General features: G+C 35.7%; 1 protein-coding gene across 1 annotated transcript in view; it reads right to left on the bottom strand.

Annotated features, from left to right (window-relative positions):
* Positions 1 to 12,863, bottom strand: part of LOC139732488 (ecotropic viral integration site 5 protein homolog) — a 117,295-nt gene that overhangs the window by 76,454 nt on the left and 27,978 nt on the right. The window contains exons 9-10 of the mRNA XM_071643354.1: positions 12,133 to 12,193; positions 11,343 to 11,567 (exon numbers count right to left, since the gene is read on the bottom strand). Of these exons, the coding sequence (XP_071499455.1) occupies positions 11,343 to 11,567; positions 12,133 to 12,193 (286 nt within the window). The remainder of the gene's footprint in view (positions 1 to 11,342; positions 11,568 to 12,132; positions 12,194 to 12,863) is intronic.

Raw genomic sequence — 12,863 nt, 5'->3', positions numbered from 1 at the left:
AATCATACTACTACACTATTGTCAACATTGTTAAATCAACTGTTCTTACATCTGCAGAATGTGGTTGTCTGTATATCACTATTAATGTATTGAGAAGATTCTGTTAGTGCACCAGGTATTTTTGCCTTTCATTTTTGTTTCTCTTTATTTTGGTCCTACGTTGCATCCGTGCTCCTCATCTTTACACTCTGTTCAGAATTTGGGACCTACGCTTGACAAGCTCGCTTTTAAGTTGGTTCCGTCATATTTCTTTAGCATTATACATAGAACCAAACGTACGATGATTGACCACTATATGTTTTATATTCTTACATTAATTTACTGTACATCCAAGCCGGATATTATGATTCACTATGTTTTTATTATATTTGCTGTACATTCCTTCATTGAGAAGTATGAAAATAAATGGAAATTGAAAATTGAAGTTGAATTAACAAATTAAACCTGACTTTTGCAATGCTACATGTATGTGAAAACTGTCCATTCCTGTGTGGGGACACAAGCAAATTGTTAATCATTGAGATTGTAAGTATCACTAAAAAAAATCCACGACTTTTGATATGATATTTTAATAGATATCTTTAATCATCATGATGATTTGCCCTGAGCTGTGAGAGTAAAGGGTCAAGCAAAGAGAAATCCAGGTGTTTTAATCCCATAATGCAACTTGCCACAGCAGGTTCTCACACTCGGATGCTCAGGATCACGTTCCAGTCTCTGTTGAGTATTATCATTATTTTCTTTTTAAAAACATCATGATAATCTGTCATACTGAGCATGGCGCATTTTTGAACAGGGTTACTGCTTTTTAATCAACTGAGATGAGCATACAGTGTAGAGCTTAGTAGTTTGTATGCAATATAAAATGGATCAAACGTTGAAACATTCTGATTCAGCCATCGTACAATAACATGCTATCATGGCTGAAGTCATTGGGTAATATCTTTATTGTTTTAATACATGTTCCTACTGTATGTGTCGATATCCATACATAGAAATTATATGCATTAGATCCAAAGACAGTGGCAGTCACATGTCATGTTATGAAATAAAAGTGTTAATATTATAAACAAAATAATCTAGCACACAAATCTCTATTGAACGGTGGGCTGCATTCAAATAACAGAAACAAACAAACAAAATTGAAAGAAAAATAAACAAATTCAACTGACAACTGGGACACCTTCATTTACTATAAATATGTCATATTTCAAGCATTTATCCATATTCTACATCCTTTATAAATAAATCAAATAAATATGAGTCAAAAGGGTACAATATGAACCAGGGTGTTATACTCAATGACTTCCATTATGATAATACAAATTATAAACTATAAAAAGTGAAATCAAAATATTGTAGTAGCAATATGTTTCCAGATATTGGAGTTACTGTTTTATTACGATGCACGAAGTCGGTTCGGACAATCTTTATATTGATAGCAGATGACATTGCACCTAGAAACATACACGCACACCAGACATTCACAACATTTTTACATTTAACAGAAAAACACTGTCATCTACGCCGATGATAATAAAATTTTCTACAAATGATTACATTATCTCATGCCTAATAATTCTGAATTGTATTCACAATGCACTTTGGTTTAAAATTATGATTGACCACGAAGAATTCATGATTTGAATTTACACATTGTATAAGAAGAAAAGTCCAAGGGCAAAGCACAATGTCATGCCTCAGAGTAAAACAAGACAAAGTAAGAAAATGGGTTGTATGTAAGTGAGAGATTAGGCACTGAACTTATCTAGCTAGGAAAAACAAAACTGTTTTACACTTTTCAAGCAGAAGATTGAACTTTTGTCAGTTTTATTGGTACAGAATCAATAGAAAAAAATTGAGAGGTACACTGTAATGACATAATCAGCTCACTCATTTGCACATTCACATTAACTGTTTCAGAACTGTTTTGCAAAAATAAGTGATCCGAATCTTTAAAGTGTCACTTATGACACAACTCTCTTTCTATTCTTAATCCGATTTTGATATCACTGTCATTCTTGCACTTGCAAATGGTTTCATTTTTCCTTTTTTTTTTTTTTTTTTTTTTTTTTTTGGGGGGGGGGGGGGGGGGGGGGAGTGGCTAAATAAATCATTTCTGGTCCTGCATTGTCCTTTAACCCATTTTGAATGTTTACCTGGTGGTCCCTGTTCAAAATCTATAAGGATTTTACAATCTCAGAGGGAATGGGTTAAATACCCACTACTCAGTATGCCATGGACTGATACGTGAACATCCTTCAAAAGTCATTGATAACCTACAAGTCATACTCATCTTATGGAGAATTTTGCGGTCTTTCCCTCCAAAATGTGAAAGGATTCAGATTCTGCACAGAGAGTTATTATTTTCCTAATTCACGATTTCATCTCATTGTTTGTACAAGCATTCTGCAATGATAAGACAATATTGCTTGTAACCACAGGGGCTAGCGGCTTTTGTCTGCCAGTAATTCCAACCATGTTGCATTGTGTTATACAGGCTATCAGTCTAAAGTGTGACATCATGCTGTCACAATTATACAAAGGGAACAACATACCAGAAACGAGTAAGGCTACACACAGCGAAACATACTGGAAGACTTTTGATTACAATCACTTTCAAGTCATCACAAACAGCAAATCTACGACTCTCATCATACGATAGCTGAAAAACTGGGATATGAACAGACTGTCATAAACCTCCTTTTGACCTACTGACGAAATGTCTGTTTTTCACAGAAATGTCATGAACTCAACTTTGCGGCTTTTGCTTTCTGTCTGTGTCGAATAAATTTTGTTTGTATCAACAAACTTGACGCTGGTTGCAGAACATATCATCAGGTAGAGATTAATACTAACATGTACCTAGATGTACCCACGCCTGCAGATAAAAAACAGAAAGTCTGCATGCTCACACACATCAGCCTGTCCATTTGAAGTCTCTTTGGATCCATGCTATCTGTATGCACATTTGCTTTCATTTTGGTGCATGATACACACACGTGTCATGAGAATGATAACATTATGAACCCGTTTCAGAGGAAGACTTGACTCTTTATAATGCAAATGGCAAGAAGCGGGAAAGGGCTTTGTTGTTTTGGTTTTCCCCTGTCAAGCACACACACAAAATATGCACACATGGACTGATACTTACAAAATATCATTTGGCACTGTTTTGTAATTGAAATATCTATTATAAGAAGGGAAAGTGAGAAAAGTGAGAGTGAGAAATGATTAGTACGACAAAACACCAGAGGCAACACATCAAGGATGTATTAAAGGAATAAAGGCATAACACGTCTCTACAGCTAGTATCAAGAAGGAGAGGTTCGTGATTAATATGATGAGAATCCTTACAAAGTTTTCAAGATTACTGAAATCATTAATATATGACTTATTTGGACTGATCAAAGTAATTACTACATTATTGCAAAAAGCAACTACATTTTAGAAAAAGACACAAAATTGTCATGGTTGACAAAAACCAACAAGAATATTCTCTGAAAGAGACATAACATTGACACACATAAAAAAAAAGAAATTAAAAAATCTGAATTCACAGCACTAAATGTCACCATCCTGTTTTGACACGTACACTGGCATATCAAAGATACCTCCCACTAATCATGTTGAAAAAAAAAAAATCTTGCTTTCTTTGGTGGATAGATCTACTGAGACTTAGTAGAAGACACAAGGCATTTGTCAATCAGCATGGTGCAATATGGATGTAGTCTGAAAGTGGTTTCAAATGTACAAGTACTGTATTAAATCCAAGCAGCACACTGCCATGCTTTTAGTTCCATCCTCACATCAAGAGTGACTAAATTCTGTCCACACCTGCTGAATTATTGCACCTACACATTGCCGCAAATGTCACAAGACTTTCTACAACTACAGTAGGACTAAGTACTGTATACGCCAATTATTTCATGAGGTTCTTATTTTCACAAATGTTGCAATTCAGGTGCTATTTGCGAATTAAAAAACACACAAAAGTATGAACTCTAGTCTTAAAATGAATGTGAAGTGCACGCATACATTTCTCCGTTCAATGCGGTACTCCACAAACACAAATTCTCATCATCTCATCACCATATTGATTCCCATCAATATCTTAATTTTTGCCTCCATTGCATTAACCCCACCTCCCAACCTGTCTACATTGTATCTGAGAAATAGGGAGGATTTAGCTCAAAAGTAGGAGATAAAGAGCAGATCCCGTAGGAGTGTATAGTAAAATCATAATGCAAAATAAGAAACTCCTTTTGAAAACAAGAAGTGGGAATGGTCGAAATAAAATTGTTGTTTTTTTTCCCTCAAAATTGCGAACAGTTGGGAGATCTGTGCTTTGTTTGCAGTGTTTTCTTCATCAATTGGCATAGATGTCTCAAAACTAATTGTCAATGAATGGAGATCATCAAATCCCCCTATGACATTTACTGTGTCACTACGGCCTTCCTGTGGACTCAAAAGGCAAGATGCTACACCTGAGTGGACTTGTTATATTTACATCTAGGTCAATAACCGGAGGGCCAAACCCCAAAAAGTCGCTTACTTAACGAGTGAGTTGCACTCTCTCTACAAACTAAGTAGACCATGCTTATTTTCAAGTTTTTATTGTAACAAACAACATTCCACTGGTCTACCTCAAAAAATTTGTTGCGAAAGCCTCCAAATCCAAGATGGCGTCCAAGATGGCCGCCATATTTACTGAATTTGTTATTTAAATGATAGAATTCGATAAAAACATTAGATTTCAACAAATGTGATGCCATATGAAAGAGAATAAAATTTTCTACAAGTTGATACCATTTTTGTGGGTTATTGTGATAACTGGATTGAGATTTTAAGGACAAAACACTCATTTTTTGATATTTTTCTGAAAAAAGGAAAATCATGAAAATGCTTGATTCAGCATAAATCAAAGAAAGACTGAAGGATTATCTTGAAACGTTTCAAGAATTTTGTTTGACATATAATTAATATTCTGAGAAAATTAGGGGACAGTACCATTTTCTGTTCAGGTGTTATAATGTCTCAAACTTGAAAACTCACTACGTAAAAATGGCCACTTTAGTTGTGACAAGACCTTGTTGGTCGTGAAAAAAGCCTGCGCGCGCTAAGACTACTACACGCACCACTGACACTGGCGCGTGTAGCAGTGCCAGTGGTGCGTGTAGTAGTCTTGGCAAATGCAGACTTTTTCTTTGACAAACAAGGGTTTGTGCCTGCAAACTAACTTTTCATACCAAGTGGTAGCTCAGGTGACGCTGATTGCTATTATTTCAAAGTAGATTGTTCAGAAGCAGATGAGATGAAGCAAAAATATCTTTCAAATAGAGGTAGAAGCTTGAAACACTAACCTTGCTATAGAAAGTTTAAAACAAAATTTGGATCAATCACTCAAAAAATTCAAGATTGCAGGCCATCAGAGCTGACATAGTGTATTGCGCCAAAGTAAATGTATAATTTTGATTTTGATTCAATTTTGTCTGTTTTGCTGTCTATTTATATGGTTTTTATATATTCTGAACATTTTAATGGTATTTCAAACAATCTTAGGCTTTTATGGAGACATTTTTCAGAAGGCACCATGAATATTTCTCTAAAAAGTAAAAAAACAAATAAAATTAAAAATGTTTATGAAAACCATGCAGAAATTAACATCTTTCCCATAATATAATCAATATTTGAAGAAAATTAGGGGTCAGTATTGTATTTGGTTCAGGAGTTATAATGTCTCAAACTTGAAATCCAATTTTACATAATATATATTTTCACGCATCTGTTCCCAAAGACGTCACAGAGGGTCAAATCCAAGATCGTGCTTACTTTTCGAGTTCCACTCTCTCTATAAACAAGACCATACATGATATTAAGTATACTAAGCAATGTTCCGCAAGTACACCTCAGTAGATTTGTTGCAAAAACCTCCAAAGTACAGATGCGGTCCAATAGGGCCGCCATTTTATTGAATGTAACATTTCAAACATAAAATTTGATAGAGACATTGGATTGCAACAAATTTGATGTCATATGAAGGAGAGCAAAACTTCATAAAAGTTGATACCACTTTAGCTATGTATTTTGATAAATTGGGGGGGGGGGTTGTTTGCTTCTCTTTTTTGGGGGGGGGGGGAGGGAATGCATATTTTTATATTGTTTTGAAAAAAGGAAGAAATGTAAAAATGCATGATTTAATATTTATCAAAGAAGAACTGAAGAATTGTTTTGAAACCTGCGATTGAGATTGAGACATAATTCATATTTCTGGAATTATAGGCAATATCATACACTGTTGACAACTTAACATCTAAAACTTGAAAAAAAAAAATTATATTTATGCATTATAAATTTTGCATACAATGTGTTTACATGGTCACATGCAATATTGTTATGATTTAGTGACTTGCAAGTACCTGCAAACTAACTTTTCATGCCAAGTGGTACATAGGTGTCGCTATACTGTAGCATTTCATCATAGTAGATTGTTCTGAGGCAGATAAGATTGAACAGAAAGTATTTTCCAAAAAGAGATAGGAGCTTGGAATTTGGCACAAATTTTGCCAATGTGTAATATTTAGCGATAAAAATAGTATCCAAACAAAATTCAAGATGACGGTAATTAATCGAGGTTGTCGTTCAAGGCATTATTTACCAGTAGTGCACGTAAAACAAAAACCTAGGTTTACTTATAATGCCTCAAACTAGTTCTAAACTGTGACTTAGGGATAGAACAACTAATGTACAAACTTAAATCAGTATAATTAATGCTAAATATTGTTAGATATACTAAATAGATCTGATAAGAATGTTTTTTTTTAATATACTAAATTGTTAACAGTTATCATGGTTATGGTTTCTTGAAAAGAAATGGTGTTATCTCCGTATGGTTTAGGCTTTATTATATATTTTTTTACATGGTAGAATGTTTTGTGATACAACTAACCTGCACATAAATCGAATGTGATATTTCTCCCAATGGTAAACAATATCTTTAGTGTGTTGCGTGAAAGTTAAATCTCAATTTATTCACTGTAACTTATAATTTGATATATTTTTTAATCTTCTTATATTGCTGTCTATTACATGTTTCTATACATCCGAACGATATTGTACTAGTGTAAACCATATTGAGGGTCTTTTTTTTTTTTTGGGGGGGGGGGGGTGGAGCTCATTCCAGTGTTAGGGTAAGGCCCAATCTTTGATAAAAAAGAAATGCTTCTGTATCAAAGATATGCTTTTTTACTTGTATGTTACTCTGCTGTTGTAGAAACGTGAATGACGATGGTATATGTGTAATAATGTCTGATCCGCAGATGTCCTTGAAAGCCCTTCTGATCCGAACCCCCCCCCCCCGAAAAAAAAATCCGACATGGCGGCAATTTCTCAACTTTGCTCTTAAATGTGTTGTGCGAAATTACTTTTCAGTATTGTTCGAATAAAATTGTCCAAATTTATTATTCGTGCTGTATATTCACATTTACAAATAAGCATGCTGAAACTGTATTTACTGTTATCAGATTTTCTTACATTGTTTTTAGGCTGATTTCATGTGGGTTATAGTGTCACAATTGATCTGAACTTATGCCATTGGTATGTCTAGATGCTTTCCCATATTAGATATAAGGATCTCTCGAGAGTGAAAATGTTCATTTTCATTCATTTTAGAGTGACCTCGTGGATCACTCGAAGAGTGACGAGTGATCCCTAAGGCAGAGCTCGACACTAACGGTGGTCCGGTGGCCCAGGGCCACCAAAGATGCACGTCGGGCCACCAAAATGTCAGAAATGAAGAATTTGGTGGCCTGATCGAGCCAACGAAAAAGGTTGGATGTTTGCCTTTGGGCCACCAAAAATAAAAGTTAGTGTGAAGCCCTGCCTAAGGTCACTCTAAAATGAGTGAAAATGAATATTTTCACTCAAAAGTCACTCCAATTTCACTCTAAATTCACCGTTTTCTGTTATTCACTCCTCACATCAAAAGTAAAAACTTCCACTCGATTTGTTTTTTCTTTTTCGGAGAGTAGAATATCACTGGTTTTAAAAATATGTCCATAAAAACCTAAGACGGTTTAAGATAGCGCAACAGACAAAATTGTATCAAAATCGAAATAATGCATTTAATTTGGCGCAATACACTATGTCAACTTTGATGGCTGTCATCTTGATTTTTTTTTTTTTTTTTTAGCGGTTGATCTCAATTCTGTCTTAAACTATCAACAAGATTGGTGCCAAGTTTCAAGCTATTACCTCTATTTGAATTTTTTTTTTTTTTGGCTTCATCTCATCTGCTTCAGAACAATCTACTTTGAAATAATAGCGATCAGTATCACCTGAGCTACCACTTGGTATGAAAAGTTAGTTTGCAGGCACAAACCCTTGTTTGTCAAAGAAAAAGTCTGCATTTGCCAAGACTACTACACGTACCACTGGCACTGCTACACGCGCCAGTGTCAGTGGTGCGTGTAGTAGTCTTGGCGCGCGCAGGCTTTTTCACGACCAACAAGGTCTTGTCACAACTAAAGTGGCCATTTTTACGTAGTGAGTTTTCAAGTTTGAGACATTTTAACTCCTGAACAGAAAATGGTACTGTCCCCTAATTTTCTCCAAATATTAATTATATGTCAAACAAAATTCTTGAAACGTTTCAAGATAATCCTTCAGTCTTTCTTTGATTTATGCTGAATCAAGCATTTTCATAATTTTCCTTTTTTCAGAAAAATATCAAAAAATGAGTGTTTTTTCCTTAAAATCTCAATCCAGTTATCACAATAACCCACAAAAATGGTATCAACTTGTAGGTAATTTTATTCTCTTTCATATGACATCACATTTGTTGAAATCTAATGTTTCTATCGAATTCTATCATTCAAATAACAAATTCAGTAAATATGGCGGCCATCTTGGACGCCATCTTGGATTTGGAGGCTTTCGCAACAAATTTTTTGAGGTAGACCAGTGGAATGTTGTTTGTTACAATAAAAACTTGAAAATAAGCATGGTCTACTTAGTTTGTTGAGAGAGTGCAACTCGACCTCTGTTTTTAGCTTTTGGCCCCCCGGTTACAAGTTTGGAGGAATTACTGAAGGCTGATGGGGAGAAAAAAAAAAACTTGGCAAGTTAGGCTTAGCATCTGGGCATACAGGATCATAAAGGGCAGGGCATAAAGGGATCGTATAGGTGTGGTTGAGATCTAAGCTCAGGTTTCTAACATCTTTGGGTATTGAGAAATCTCTCATTGAATATGAAAGAGCATGTAATTCCAAGAGGAATGTAGCAAAGTTTATTAGATTAAAATTGATTTTGAAATGGCCACGATACCCAAAACAGAGATATCCTAATAAAAGATGGGACCCACCTTTTATGATGATTGCTTTGTTAAACTTTGTTTTTAAATGTGTTGGCCGTTCCAAAACCGATTTTCTTCAAATAAACTTTGAATTCCTCTTAGAATAGTATGCTACAACCTGTATGTAGTATTTCATAAGTGGTTTCTTGGTATCTTGCAAAAAGTTAAAAGCCTAATCCTCATCTCCGCCAAAACTATACTATCCCTCTAATCTAAAATAAGAGAGAATAAGTTGGGGGGCTGACTTCTGTCAGCTGTGCCTCTCACAAGTGGTAAAACCTGGGAAGTGGAAGAAAGTCTCTTCCGCCTCCCTGATAAAACACTGATGATTATCGGTGTCCATACATTGCACATTTAGCCCATATGCATTGTTACACATGCTGCTATATGAAACAAAAAGAAAAGAAGCAATTCACAATGCTGGCACTGCAAAAATATATGAAACCTGCTTTCTATTCATGACAACCTTATTTTCCCATTTTGTCCACACTTGAACATTCACATAAATATTCTCTAAGCAAAATAACAGTCTAAGTCTATTAATTGTGAGTTTTGCACTATTGTCGATGAAACCGACAATATTCGTCTTCTACATTACTTTGGTGTGCTAATTTGTTGGACTTCATATAAGGAGGACATTTAACAGAACCCATATATGGATTCCGAAATAGAACTAGGAAAATTAGGAAAATTTATGATAGTTCAAAAGAGATATATTCCTAGGCATCATGGTCAATAATGTTGTTTACAAGACAAACTACAGTACTTTGTATTTCAATTTGTGTGTCAGAAGCCAACTTGGAAAATGGTTACATTGTGAGGGTTGTATTACAACAGAGACCACATATCCATACAACAGGTATGATGTGCAGGTACAGATATGCAAAAACTATATTGCATGAGTTGATGCAAAGAGAAAGGCACATATTGAATATTCCTTTCCCTATGAAGCCAAAGTGCCTTTCTAAATTTTCTGTATGTAGTGAAAAAAGAGAAATGGCCAAACTTTGACTGTTGTTGTACACACTGCATTTATGTTTCAAGAGAAGGAGAAATCAAGTCAAAAAGTACCACAGGTATAAAGTGCAGAACACAAAATGATCACAATATGTGAAAGGGACAAACAAAATACTGATATAAAAAGGACATAACAAAATAAAACAAAGTTGTGACAGAATACAAACGTAATGTGAAACACAAGAATCGCAAATACACACAAAATTATCACAGGAAATAGCTGAAAAGAAGAATTCTGGACATGGTGAAAATTGTGTTCTGGTGTAATTAGTATTTCAATATATGCCATGCAGTGTTATTGCTTGCATGTTAATGTGTGACAAAACATAAAACAATCATGATTAAACAGAATAAGAAGGATTCACTGACACACCCATTCAACATTGGAATCTACCACTGCAATATTTTTTCAAATCTTTTTTTAAAAAACATCACTCTTTATACACTGGTCTGCCTGAGAGAATGCATCCTGCAAGATTGCTACAGTATAGCTGAGCAAAAGTATGTACCCATATGACTGTATGAATATGTGTATGTAAAAATGTATAATCTATACATTGTAAAATCTTGGCATGTACAGACATGAAAATGTACAAAACCTTGTATGTGTATGTATGTACAATGTATGTACAGGGGGTATGTACGTATGTATGTATAGTGATGTATGAATGTACACATGTACATGTAAGTACGTGTATGCACGCATGTTTAAACATACATGTAAATATGTCAGAAGGTAGAAAGTACATACAGTGTAATATGGTGGTTGTAAGTCTTAAATAGTGTTGATTTAGTCCCATAAAATGTAAGAACAATATAGAGATTACAGACACAGGAAAACACATTGGATAAAATGACCAGACATGCTCGTATTAGTCAAGATTAGAGCGAGACGCAAATGAACAGATAAATGAATAAAAACACAAGAGTGTAGCAGATATTTCAGAGTCCGCAAATTCGCCCCGCATCTTACCTTTTCCCGGAGGTCGTTGATGACAGTCTGCGCTCCCTCCAGCTCCTTGGACATGGCCAGCCGGTCATTGCGGGTGTGCTCCAGCTCCCGCCGGATGGCGTAGTTCTCCTCGGCCTCCATGGCGCGGGTCAGCTGACCCTGGATGAGTTTGTCGGCCAGGAGTTCGTTCTCCTTCTCCAGAGACTGGATGCGCTGATGGAGCAGCCTGTTTTCTGTCCGCAGTCGCTGGAGGGGAGGATAGACGACGGAGGATGAGATAGGGAGTCTGGACGAAAGACTACCCCCCGCAAATATACCTTAATTTCATTCCGACAACAAATGATTTCTTGTTGTTTTTGGTTTGTTTTTTGTTTTGTTGTTTTGTTTGGTAATTGCATGATAGGAATCCTCCAAAGCGAGAAGCCCTTTCCAAAAAATGAAAGTCATTCTGGGATTTCTCTTGAAAAGAATTACGATGAAGTGATGCAGGTGGCAGGCAATTACAGGAAGGAACATAAGATAGACGTAACTCTGTTTATAATAGTCATTCACATCGCACAAAATCCCATATAGACAGACAAAGCGACAGACATACAGATACTAAAACAGAAGCACACAAACATGCTGGCAGAGATATAGACACAGACAGACAGAAGCACAAAGAGAACAAAGAAAGACTGACAAAGTAAACACTCACACAAACTCGTATAGACAGACTGATTTTCAGAAGGAGACAGACAGATGTACACACAGACAGTTAGCCAGTCAAAAAGACAAGCAGACAGACAGACAGACAGAAATACAATCTTACCCTCATCTCAATCTGTTCCTCAGTCTCCTTCTCCTTGAAGGCAAAGTAATCCTTTTCTAATCTGTACATCAAAAGATGGGAACAATCGCAGGAAGAATGATTCAACAATGAATTAAATCTCTTAACCTTCCATGTAGCGATACAAACAATTGATGACATCACATTTAATACCTCTTGTGGCCTTAACGGGACTGAGTCTCAGGGAACTCACAGGATTTAAACGTGCGGATTTGACTCGCTTTTTTAAAGTTGTCTACATTCACAGAAATATTGTCAATTGACTGAATGCTCTGAATATCACTTCTGATATCATTTGAATTTGTACGCAATATGCTACAGAAGAAGTTTTTTATGTTCTTGGCTCACACATGGTGAATGTGATCCCAGTGCAAGAGATCTTCAACTATGTATCAAAAGCAAGATATTATTGCGACATCAAATTTTCACGAACTGGAGCCAGCGGCCTTCTTCGCAGCATGGAAGTTTTGCGAATTGCCACTGGCATTCAATGCATAGCGTGGACAAGAACTTTCATGTGCATTTTGATTTTGCTGATTTGCTTTCATGAAATTCACTAGATTAAACTGCATGCGAACATTTCTGGTTTTACAGTAGTGTGATTTACATCTGTGACATTGATAACTAGAAATGTCGCTATGGCGACTGATGCCTCCGCCATAATGCATGATTCTCCCAATAAGTGTATAGTACAATGTCTTCACAATGTGTGA

The sequence above is a fragment of the Diadema antillarum genome, unplaced genomic scaffold (genome assembly GCF_040938485.1).
Source record: "Diadema antillarum isolate AM-2024a unplaced genomic scaffold, OU_Dant_1.0 scf00000024, whole genome shotgun sequence".
In the NCBI taxonomy this organism is placed as follows: Eukaryota; Metazoa; Echinodermata; class Echinoidea; order Diadematoida; family Diadematidae; genus Diadema; species Diadema antillarum.
This window is presented reverse-complemented; position numbering and strand designations above follow the sequence as displayed.